The sequence below is a fragment of the Pteronotus mesoamericanus genome, unplaced genomic scaffold (assembly GCF_021234165.1).
Source record: "Pteronotus mesoamericanus isolate MK-2021 breed Mesoamerican mustached bat unplaced genomic scaffold, CSHL_Meso_final scaffold_371, whole genome shotgun sequence".
In the NCBI taxonomy this organism is placed as follows: domain Eukaryota; kingdom Metazoa; phylum Chordata; class Mammalia; order Chiroptera; family Mormoopidae; genus Pteronotus; species Pteronotus mesoamericanus.
This window is the reverse complement of record NW_026555314.1, coordinates 1,792,692-1,805,363: the sequence shown is the minus strand read 5'-3', so window position 1 is coordinate 1,805,363 and position 12,672 is coordinate 1,792,692. Positions and strand designations below refer to the sequence as shown.

The following is a 12,672-nucleotide window of genomic DNA, read 5'->3' as shown; positions in this document are numbered from 1 at the left end:
GGCTTGCGGGGGGGACCACTCCTGGCGCGTGACGACCTGCCTATCGCACGGCTTTTTCCTCCCCTCTAAAGATCGGACCTCCCATGGCCACGCCCCACCCTGTATCAGCAACATAGAGGTCACGTGGTGGGGAAGCCGGATGCGGCCGCGCCTGCGCAGTGAGCTCCGGCGCTCGCGGGCCGGGTGCGGGAAGCCGGCGGCCAGCGCCGCTGTGCGCGAGATGATGGCGGCGGCGGCGGCGGCCCGGGGAGGCGGCGGCTCCAGCTGCGGCACCGGCACCGGCTCCGGCTCCAGTGCCTCGCGGGGTTTCTATTTCAACACGGTCCTGTCATTGGCCCGCTCCCTAGCCGTGCAGAGCCCTGCATCCTTGGAGAAGGTAGCCTGGGCCGACCCGGCCGCGGGCTGACAGCAGTAGGGAACCGGGGTGCCAAAGCTGGGAGGCTGGGCGAGGGCCTGCAGGAGGCGAAGAAGGGGGTTGCGTACCGCCTGTGAGGGGACTAGTGAGCCGAGGTGACCGGCCCGGTGAGGAAGCCCGTGGGCAGAGGGAGTTGGGAAGGAGAGGGAGTCGTGGGAGAGTGGGCCGTGTGCAAGCACAGGCGAGGATGCTGCGAGTGGGTGGGTGTGGGAGGGACGTGTGAATTACAGGCCCGGATTCGAGACGAGGGGGCACCTTGTGACATCGCTGGGTTGGGAACGGGGGCGGCAGGGAGGAGCAGTGGGAAAAGCCGAAGACCAGGGTCAAAATCCAAGACTCTGCTGTTTACTTCCCCTGCTTTTTATTCCGTGGCTTTGGGGAGATGCCTTTCTTGTAAAATGGGGGTGCTTTTACCTGCTTTACCCACTTCACGGGATTGTCGTGAAGGGCACATGAAATAGTGTATCTAGAGTGTTTCGTGAAATTCAAATATGCGCTTGTTTTTCTGTGACACTAGAGAGGGCGTCAGATCGGGTAGAAGATTGTGTTTGAAGGGACAGTGGCAGGGAAGCTGGAGTGAACTGTCAATGGTTACAGACTCGATCTGGGGATTGCTTCAGAAGAAAAAAGGAGAACTTAGGCCAGAGGAATCCTTATCTTGGGAAAAAGGTGAAAGGCAACTCAAAGGTGTGCTTGGGATGGTGGAAAGAACACAGATTTTAGAGTCAGACCTGTTTGGTCCCTGCACTATCACAACTCTGCATTGTTTTCCACCAGTTAGCTCAACTCTCAGAGCCTCTGTTCACTTATCTGTGAGGTGAAGTGGTTCTTGAGGATTGAATGAATTCAAGCATCAAGTGCCTTGCACAGAGTAGGTGAAAGGTAAATGTCAGCTTTCGTCCCCCACCCGTGTGTGACGAGACTCATTACAGTGTGGTAGTGTTGAAGGAATGGGATTCCTTTTCCTCCACACGGCTTTCTCGCAGATGGAAAGAGAATGCTGTCTGACAGTAGGAGAAGAGCAATGGTGACTGGAGACTTGCCTGATCTAGTTGGGAGTGATTTTGTGATTCTGGTGAGGGGTGAAGCTGAAAGGCTGTTTAGGCATTTTGGCAGAGTGACCTAGTTCTTCCTTGCTTTTGTAGCTCTCAGACTTGACTTATCATTCAAATGCAGGGTGAGCACATCTTGGGAGACTAATCCTAACTTGACTTCTAGTTAAAGGAGAAGAAAAATAGAATATAAAGAATGTAAGTTATAGGACCACCTGAAATTAAACCCTGTGTTATGTTGTTATAACTCTGGACAGGTCACTTCCCCAATCTTATCCTCTGCTTTCTCCTGCAAAATACAACTAATTAATATAAGCTTTAGGTTGGCAGCTCCCTAATACTGTCTCTTACTTTGGGAGGTACTTCACTCTCATTAGCAACATTTACAAATCGCTTTAGAAAAGAGTTGACAGAGGAAGCCTGAGGCTGCTGTCTTCAAAAGGGCTGGCTTGCAAAAGGGCTGGCAGTGAGCCCCTGCCAGGCATCTGGGAACTTGACACTTGAACTGTTCCCTCCATCTCCTAATTGATAAGGGTGCTTCACTGTGCCTAAACTCTTTGTACAGACTGTACTATTTATGTTGAACACGTGCTTTCCTTCTGAGAATCTGGAATTTTGATGGTTGCTAGGCTGACAGTGCCTATGTGACCAGCCCAGAAAGAAAAGCTCAGGTGCCGTGTCTATAATGAACTTCCCTAGGCACAGAGTGCCTGTGTGACGTGCCACAGAAAAACAATGAAAACCTTGGGTGCTGTCTCTCTAATGCACTTCACTAGGCACTAACATTGTTTGCTGCTGTGAAAGGGAGTGTTCTCGGGGTATACCTTCAGAGGAGGGAAAGAACATCAGAAAGCTTGTGCCTGGGTTTCTTCAGATTCTACCTGTGTTTTTCTCTTGCTGATATCCTCTCACTGTAATAAAAGTTAGCCACAGTACAACTATGTACATATGGGTGGTCCTGGGGACCCTGGAACAACTTCTTTCTTAGAGGAGGCTTCCGTAGGTGGCTGATTCATCATATACGTGTATGCGAATTCCCCTTATCCTCATATAGGATACTGAGACTTGATTATTCGAGGGATCATTGTTACTGTTTAGTTTCAAAATATTTTTCTGCTTACTACATTCTCCTACTCTAAAACTATAAAAAAGAAGCCCTTGGCACACTTAAGCAAAAGATTCTTGAGGTTCTTAAGAGTAAAGGAATTTCTGAGCAGCTATCTGAGATAATAAAAATGGAGGCTTAAGGGGGAAGATGAGTATTGAAAATTATCCCTCCCTCCATTTCTTTGTTTCCATTTTCCCTCTTTTTTTCTCAGAAAGAAGGGATTGGACTGAGAAGGGTTTAGTCTAGACAGGATTGACTTGAGGAAGGCTAAATTTTCTGAACTAGGCTTCACATCTCGGCTCAGACCATGGTAACTCAGGCAGCCCTAATATGCTTTTAGTGGCATTTGGGGCACATTAATGACAGCTGTTCCCTATCTTTGTCCCTCTGTATGCCACGGTTGTGTTTGCTTATACTACTCTAATCCCAGGCTGTGAAATGAAATCTGCCACTACTCAGTGGATTTTATTTCCTGTTCAGTTACTTAATTCAGTCTTTCATTCAGAAAATATTTATTACCTACTGTTAATTGGTACATGCTAAACCAGGTAAATAAGAAACAGTCCTAATTTGGTCACTTAGGTGACCAGCAACAAGTCAGACTTGCTGCAAGTCCTCCATCTACTCCTGTATCCCAGGTGTGGTGACCAGACTTCTTCCATCCTCAGAGAGCCAAACTCAAGACCCCTGGGCATCTATTCTCTCATCCATACATGAGCTTTGACCTTTTTCTGCTAGGCTGTCCCTAAGACTGGAGTCTCAGCTCTGAGTCCCACCCCCAGGATTACAGTCTAACTCTGAGGACACTCAGTGAAGCCCTCTAGACCATGTTCCACTCAGTCCTCAACACTTGCCCCTCTTCGTGAAAGGTGAAAGAAAAAAATTAGAGAAGAAAGAGAGTTCAATCTGTGCAATCTAGGCAAGGCAAGGTCAAAGCACAGAGGAGAATGAGGAACAACAGGTAACAGAGGTTGACAGAAACAGTAAATATAAAGGAAAGAGTAGAAATGAGGCTGGAGAAGAAAGCAGGTGACCTCTTATGTAGTCCAAGACTCAGAGTTTGGAACTCAGGATTTAACTGATGAGACAGGGAAATGCCCCTGAATGTTTCAGGGCCTGAAAGTGATGTGCATTAAGATTATTACGGCTGGATTGTTTATGTGGATGGCCTTAGGGAGTCTCAGAATTGATGTGGCACTAGCTACTGGCTTCCCCAGAGGGCAGAAATGTTCTATTTCTTACTCCTTCCTGCAGATTCTCTTTTTTGCTGTCTGTGTTTGCAGTTTGTACCCAGTGGTTGCCTCCAATCCTGTTCAGCAGCTATTCCTGTTGTTGATTTTAATTGCTGAAATTTATCTATGCACTTAATTGTCCCAATGACTTATTTATATATTTGTTTTTGTATTTGTTTCTCTTGTGTACCTTGGCCTTTTGGAAAAATGTTTGGCCTTTTTTGCCAAGTGATACAGAATACTACTTTTATTTGTGTGTTAAACTGACACAAAATAGAGTGTTGAGGAAAAATCCGGAGTTCCACTTGCATTTATTTGTTGAGTTTTGAGAGACTATATCTCTGCTGCTGAAGCCATTCTTTTTTTCCTCGATGTTCCTGTGTTTGGAGCAAGTCTGGAAGCCTAGATTTAGGACAGTTATACCATTATGGAAGCAAAAGATGGTGATACTCATTCATTCATATAATAAATCTTTGAGTGCTTACTGTGTGCCAAGCACTATGGTAGGCCCTTAAGGGGCCCATTAAAGAGATAAATAAATAGACATGGTTTTGCAGTCATGGGGTTTACCATGGAGAGAGAGGCAGACAAGAAAGCATTAAACAAGAAATTGTAAGTAAATATCATTTAAAACAGTAGCACGTGCCACAAAGCAAAAGTAAATGGTGTTGGTGAATTTTGTCTCAATTAAAAAAAAGTAAATAATGTGAGGAGAGATAAAATGGGGATTTATATGGATATCAGGGAAGATTTTAAACATGGCTAAAGGATAAGTAGAAGTTAGCCAATGAAGTGTGTAGAAAAGAGTACTCCTAGCAGAGGGTACAGCTTGTGCAAAGGGCCAAAGGTAGAAAATTTCTGATGCTTTCAACCTTAAAGAAGGCTACAGTGATTGCAGCTTAGGGAGTTAGGGGGCCCCAAAACTAGACTGAGGAGGTGATCAGGGTTTAATCACCCAAGGCAGGTTGTGGAGATGATTTTCAACTATATCCTAAAAGCAGCTTAATCATTTTATAGCTTTTAGGGGGTTGGTGAAGAATTTAAAATATTAAGAATAAGTAAAATAAAAATGTCAATTGTGATTGGCATAGAGATCGAACTATTTTAAGAGCACTTTAAATAGATCTGTGAAAATTACATTTTATATGAATATTAGGTATTTTCCTAGATGTCTTTTCTCACTAAGGAAAAGTCTATTAAATCTTTTGGGGGAACTTAAAATTATGTAATTACAGGATGATAGGAATTTGGATCTTTCTTCTTTTCTAATTAGTATTTAAAGATGTAAATTTCTCTCCAAATGCTGCTTTAGCAGCATCCCACAAATTTTGTAAGATGTGTTTTCTTTTTTATTCTGTTCAAAATATTTTTTTTCTAATTTCCCTTATTATTTCTTCTTTGACTCAGAGGTATGCAGAAGCATATTGTTTTGTTTCCAAACATTTGGGGGGTGGTTATAGATTTTTGTTGTTGTTGTTGATTTCTAATTTTATTCTGGTGCAGTCAGAAAACATACTCTAATTTCAGTGTTTTCTGATTGAAAACTGGGATAGTGATAGAGCTCACTTTGTTTCCTCATTCTCAGGTATTACAGTCCTATACTCCCTGTCTAGTATATGAAACCAGTGTTTTTATATATTTGTCCATTTTTCTAGTTGTTTTGTGGCAGGAAGATAAATCCAGGTCCTGTTATTCATTCCCTCATGGCTGCTTGTGGAAATTCTTGGATCACAGGATTTTATTGCTAGAGCAGAGATTGCAAAAAATTGGTCTAATCGTTCTTACATGCATGAGAAAACTGAGGTTTGAGGGAGATGATTTGCCAGTATTCGCATACTTTTAAGACACAAGCTAGATGGCGTATGTTTCTGTATATACACATGGTGTTTTGTCCACATTTTACAGAACGAAATACAGAGGCAAAGATCTTCAGTTAGGTTTTGTCACTTACCTGTGGTCACCTAGGTGTGAAGTGGCAGAGCTGGACTGAAAATCAGAACCTGATGACTCTGTGCAGCTCCCCGATCGTTGCAGTACTGCCCATTGTAATGATGTGCCAGGAATCAGAGACGTGCACTGTATGTGCAGTACCCTGCCAGGCACACGAGCAGGGCTCAAGAGTGGTGGCTCATTAGTTGTGTGTAAGTGCCCATGCTGAATGGTGTAGAAAGCCATGTGAATAGGTCACGCAGTCATCTACTTATGACCAAAAGAACATCTTTAATGAAACCTTCATCCAGGGCTGGTTGTAGGAGCAGGTGGTGTGCCACCTGCATCTGCAGCTTCTTGTGCATCATGTCACTATCACCTTTGTTTATCCTCATGGTTCTGCGTCACTTAGAAATGTTAACTATGCTCAGTGTTCTCTAAGGAGCAGTACATTTGAGAGAGAACAATCTAAAAAATGGTTTTAACAAAAAAACTACCACTAATACTCAAAGCTTTATCTTTAGTTCTCAGGGAATTTTGTTTCTCCAGGAAGACTCCTCCCAGAGGTTTCAGGTAAAAAAGTTGTATGCTTTTAAAAAAAATTGCTTAATTAGCCAGTCGTAATGCTATTATTAGAGCTTTATTTTGACCCAAATACCTTACTGACACCTACTGTTATGTCTGATTCTCATCTGCAACTTGTGAGGGCATCTTATTTTCTCCTTGGTTTAGCATTGCCTTACCGTGGCAGTTTAAATTCTGGTATATTCTCCCCCCGTCCCCACAAGAATGTATTTATTTTTAGAGAGAGGAGAAACGAAGGAAACATCAGCTGGTTGCTTCCTGCACATGCCCCAACTGGGGACCAAACCCACAACCCAGACATGTGCACTGACCAGGAATCAAATTGGTGACTTTTTGCTTTGCAGGATGACACCCAGCCAACTGAGCCACACTGGTCAGGGCGAAATTCACTCTGTTTTAATAGCCTTAAAGTAAGTGCTGTCAGGAGCTCTTATCAAAGTCTCTGTGAGTTACCTCTGTTGCCTCCCTGTGTTCCCTTGGCTTATTTTCTCTTCACAGTAGTGTGTAGAGCCCCTCTGTATCCTTTTTGTAAATGAGAGTAACCCTCACTCTCCGTCAATTTTGAAGTTAATGACTTTTTGACAAGCTCTACACCCTTGCCCAAAACAAACAACTTGTTGGTTTGTTGTAAAATTCTGAAAAAAAATATTCACTGTTATTATCGTTTTTCATTTTTAAATTATACCATCAAAACTTTATTCTGCATTGGAACTTAGACCTTTCTGTCTCAGTTGTTTAACCCATAGAATGGGGATAATTCATAATATTTACCTAATATGCTGTTGTGAGGATTAGATGAGATAATACAGACTAGCACCTGATATGTGATAAGTGCTCACTATTAGCTGTTTATATCTGGAGAGTGGCACTCACCAGAACTGGTTCCCCCTTATCTGATGTGTGATGACTTCTATTGGCCGGGACCAAGTCTTCACATGTTTTTCCCACAAGAGTCTCAGTTTCTGAGCGCATTTTGCATCAGAGCCTGAACCTTGCACCAGATTTTCTGGGGTCCCCATCATTTGGTTTCTGGTTTGTGTTGTTCACTAGTTGTCATGTCATTTTTATTGGTTTTATAACTCTCAATGGACTGTAAGGCTTGTAAGGGAGAGACTATATATTATATTATATATCACTTTGATTATTCTTCCAATCATCCTTCCATTCATTTGATGATGCAGCACATGTATGTTCAGTGCCAGTTGCATGCCCACACTGTGCCTGGTACTGATTATATGACAACTATCATAATGTGAGTAAACTCTACAGTAGGAAGCCTGAGTTCTAGTGGTACTCTTTCTTTTCTTTCCTTCTCTTTTCATTAATTCCCTGTGACACTTGCCCTTTTAGGTCCACTAAGTAGTTGCTAAGTTTCTGGTTAAGTAGGGTGCTATAGAGACAGTCGATTAGGGTGACACAGTCCTGTAGGCAGTGAGTAGAAGGTAAGCATACAAGTAACATCAAAATAAGATATAAAAGAGATAATTATTTCAAGAGAAGTACAGAGCTCTTGGTGTGCTGCAGAGAGGTGTGACGGGAGAGATCACATCACATTGTGGGGTCTGGCCCTGGCCGGTGTGGCTCAGTTGGTTGGAGCATCATCTTGTAAACCAAATAAATGAATCGTGGTGGGTTCGATTCCTGGTCAGGGCACGTACCCAGGTTGAGGGTTCAATTCCCATTTGGGGAGTGTACAAGAAGGCACCAATCGATATTTTTCTCTCACGTTGATTTATTTTTTTCTTTCTTTCCCTCCCTTCTGCTCTCTCTAAAGGCTATAAAAATGTCCTCAGGTGAGGATAAGAAATAATTTTAAAACATTGCAGGGACTGGCTGGAAAAGCTTTAGGAAGCAGGAGACATGAGATGGATGGGTAGAATTTTTACAGGAGAGATAAGGCAGGTTGAATGAAATGTTGCAGATGGGTGAAGAGCATGGAAAAGGCCAGGTAGGGAGAAGTGAGTGTTATATTTGGGTGTGGGTGGGAAAGAGAGGTTGGGGAGGACCTTCACTGCCAGAGTGGGAGTGTGCATGCAGTGTTCATTGGAGTGGGGAGCCATTGGAAGTGCATGAGATGGTAGTGGTGATATTGGATTAGGGAGAGACAAAAATCAGAGAGAGGCCTAGTTAAGGACCTGTTGCTTAAGATTGTGCCTAACCTCTTAACACAGGATAGAATAACATACAATGATCCGCCTACAAGTGGATGTTCAGCAGCTGACTCCTAGAGCTCTTGAAACCCTTCATCCATGACCCTGCATATGTTTGGGAGTTGATAGTGGTCCTCAGGTCTGAGGTCCAGGTGAATGTCATTTCAGGGTGGTAGTTGAACTTGTGTGCATTCTGTTTCTTTAGCGAAATGATACCAGGTAAAGCTCAATGTCACATTCCATGTTTTCCTTGATTTTTTTTTTTGTGCTAATGAGGTAATTTAATAGATTTGTTTTTTATTTATACAGAACTGTGGAATATTTTCACGAGCCCTTTTGTGAGGTTGAGCTTTATGTGCCCCAGTCTCTTGTTTCAGGTGGTTCCTGCGTTAGTCTCTGCTGTGCCTGTTGTTGCAGCTGTGGATGTCTCTGTCAGGGCTGAGTAGCTGCATCAGTTGCTTTTTTAAAAAGAAAAAAAAAAACATTTTTACTTAGATGGAGACTCTTGGAGAAGTTACACTTAAGTAGGAGTTATTTTATGATATTAAGATGTTGGAATTAAAAAAGTTGTAGGACCACTCTGACTGGTGTGGCTTAGTGGATTAGGCATTGACCACCCCTTCCCTCCACCCCCAAACTGAAAGGTCTGTGGTTTGATTCCTGGTCTGGGCACATGACTGGGTTGTAGGCCAGGTCCCCAGTTGGGTGCATACAAGAGATAAGCAGTAGATGTTTCTCTAGCACATCACACATTGATGTTTCTCTCCCTCTCTTTCTCCCTTCCCCCCTCTCTAAAAATAAATAAATAAAATCTTTAAAAAAAAAAAGTTGTAGGACCATTGTATGTGGAAAGCATTTGCTTATCTTATCTGATCTAGATTATCTTTGTTTTTGTTACTTCTTTGTTCTTGGATTAGCTAGATTTTATTCATTGAAATATTATACATTTTTCTCTTACTTTCTGAGCTGTAAGAGTATAAATATTACTGCTCTTTCAAAAATAAAATTTGTGGCAATGGCACAGTTGTTTCTACTATTAAATTTTTTTTCTGATGCTGAAGTTAACAAGATTCATTAAGGAAAATACAGAAAAGAATACAGAAGGGATTAAATATTGCCTGTAATCTTATTACTGATTTTTGTACCTTTCTTGCTAGGCAGACCAGGTTCTAAGTTTTGATTAATACTTTGTGACTAATTGTAAATTTTCCTATTGCTGCTGTGACAAATTACCACAAATTTAGTGGCTTAGAACACAAATTTATTGTTTTACAGTCTGCAGATTAGAAGCCCAACACCAATCTCACTGGACTAAAATCAAGGTGATGGCAGGGCTGCATACCTTTCTGGAAACTTCAAGGGAGAACCCATCTCATGTCTCTTTTAAAGATCCTCACCCTAGGATTTGTTTATTGATTTGAGAGAGAGAGAAAGAAGAAAAAGAAAAACCAGTGTGAGAGAGAAACATTGATGGGTTGCCTCTTGTACAGGTCCCGACTGGGGATCGAGTCCACAACCTCTTGGTGTATGGGACGACACTCCAACCAACGGAGCAGCCGGCCAGGCCTCCGGGTCTTTTATAGCTTCTCGAGGGTCCCACGTTGCTGGTTCATGGCCCTTTCCTTCATCTTCAAAGCCAGCAACTTGGGGCCACCCCTCATGTCACGGCACTCTGACCTCTTTTCTACCTCTCTTGTCTATTGTTAAGGACCTTTGTGATTATACTGGGCCCACCCAAATAATCCAAGATAATCTCTCCATTTGAAGGTTCTTAAGCTAATCAGATCTGCTAAATTCCTTTTGCTCTGTCAGTTAACATATTCACAGGTTGGAGGGGAGGGGTTAGTACACAGGTATCTTTTGGGGATGATTATTCTGCCTGCCACGTCAATGCAGTTCCTGCATTCCTGAATCGTTATGTAGATCTCTTATTTGTTCTTTGGTGACCCGTCCTTCACATTTTAAAACTTTGTGCCCAGCTTTTAGAGTAATTTCTAAATTGTCACAAATGATTTCTGTTTAAATATTTTTAAAGTGAGTGGGGATGGGGAAGGAAGGTCTGAAGTCAGAGTAGTCCAGAGCCCTTCTGGGCATTTGAGATAGGGGTATCCAGGCAGTCCAGAGGAGACAAGGATGTAAAAATGTATGCTGCCTTTCAGATATCTCCACCAGGCATGGTGACAGCTGCTTGGGCAGAAGGGTTCAGACATGTTCATGATGCTGAAAACTTATCCTGGGATATCACTGGAGCGTATACCTGCCTCCTTCTGAGTAATTCGTTTCCAGATAAGAGTGTAATACCTAAAAAACAAAAGAACTAGCAAACAGAAAAACAGACCCAACCCAGAACACCTGTCCTGCGAGGAGAAATTTATTTATTACATTTGCCATAAAGGAGGAGACCTTAGGATTTGCCTGTGCCCTCTGGGACAAGTGCCAGGATGGGCTGGCAGCAGCTCCCTAGATAGAGGAGGGTCTGGATTGAGAAGGAAGCCTGCCGCACTGGTCAGAGGGCATTTGGGGCAATAAGTAAGAATAGACAGGCAGGGTCTGCAGCCTGGGCAAGAGCGAATGTGTCACTTATCATTTATGTCCACAGTGGAAGAGATGGAGACAAAAAGATAAGAGATGATTTTTGCCCTCGAGGAACTTACAGGTTAGTGTGCAGGCAGGCAGATGTTCTAATAACTGTAACATTAACAGTAGGGCAGCTGCTGTTATGATGTTATTGGAGTCCTTCAAATACCTGAAGACTGAAATTGTGTTTACTTGAAGCCTGATCGTCTCCAGGCTAAAAATTCCTTTGACTGCTCCTTGTATGGAATGTTTCTAGACCTCACATGTCCTGGATGTCTGTCTTTGGGTACTTTTTAGTGTGACAAAGAGGCAACTAAAATAATCTTTCCCCCACTTCTATATGTCGTCCATCATCAAGTCTGTAAACTCTTCCTCTGAAGCATTTCTTAAGCTGGTCAGTTTCTGTCTTTGCTTGTTCTGGTCACTCCCTTCTCTGTCTGGACTACTTACTGTAGGACTGTTGGCCCATCTCTCTGCCTTCACCCTTGTCCTCCAAAATCCATTCTTCTTGTAGCAAGCAGGATTTTTCTAAACCTCAATTCTTAACTTGAGTAGTTAAGGCTTCTGTGTGTGCCTCAGTGGCTGTGGCTTCCCATTGCTATTAGAGTACAATCCAGGCTCCCAACCTGGCCTGTGGGGCTCTATGGGGTTGACTCTGCTTGCACTTGGCCTTCTGGGCATCTCTGCTCTCCCTTTCCCACAGTGCTGCCACCCCAGGGGACTCTGCCAGAATGTTCTTTCCTGACTTGTCCTGGCTGGTTTCTTAATTGGCTCCAATACAATGGGCACCTTCTTAAAGAGGCCCTCCCTGATCAGCCCATTGATAGTAGTCCTGCAGGCCCTGTTGTTGGGGAAAGAAAATTAGAAACAAAATCTCTCAACCCAGAAATGCTTTCCACAAAGGTTGTAGAGGAAGAAAGCACTATTATTACAGAATAAGCATTAAACCAGAACATGATATGCATCACAGACAATCCATTCTAAGAGATTGCAAAAGCTGAAAGAAATCTCACCCTTATACATACCCAGGCAGATACAATTCGTCCCATACATGTTTTCAAAGTAAACCGTGACTAGTTCTCAGGTAAGACTTGACAGCACCGTTTGTCACACGTAGTTCATTTACCTTGTAATTGGAGTTACCACCTATGTTAGCTAATTGGCTTAAGTTAGAGGAAAAACAAACTTCTATCTTTATGACAGGAGGTTGTTTCAGAACTTGGAGCGAGGAGCCTACTGAAGCTAGACTCCTACCCTCCCACAGAAACTGGGAGATAGGTGTGCTATCTCCCTTGATATTTACGTTCCGAAAATAGCTGCCAGGTCCTTGAGAAAGACATTCCTAGGTCATAAAGCTTACAAATGGCCAATCTAGTCTTCGAAAAGATTTATGTACATTTCCAGAAAGTACAATGGTGAGTTTTCAGTGTAAATGAACAAAGGAAAAGGAAAGGGAAATGGCTTCCTTTATTTCACCAGGGAGAATTAAGCTTCTTATTTTAAATTTGTATTTGTTTTTACCCTGTCTCATCTGAGATTTACCTGGTTTGTCTGTTCAGGTGTAGAATGAGACTCCAGTCTGCCTGGCTTACTCTGCATCCACAGTTCCCAAGGCAGTATTTCC

At 42.9% G+C, this 12,672-nt stretch overlaps 1 protein-coding gene across 1 annotated transcript in view; it reads left to right on the top strand.

Annotated features, from left to right (window-relative positions):
- Nucleotides 1-139: 139 nt before the first annotated feature.
- PI4KA (phosphatidylinositol 4-kinase alpha) overlaps nt 140-12,672 on the top strand; it is a 99,088-nt gene continuing 86,555 nt past the window's right edge. Inside the window, exon 1 of the mRNA XM_054592734.1 lies at nt 140-376. Coding sequence (XP_054448709.1) covers nt 140-376 — 237 coding nt within the window. The remainder of the gene's footprint in view (nt 377-12,672) is intronic.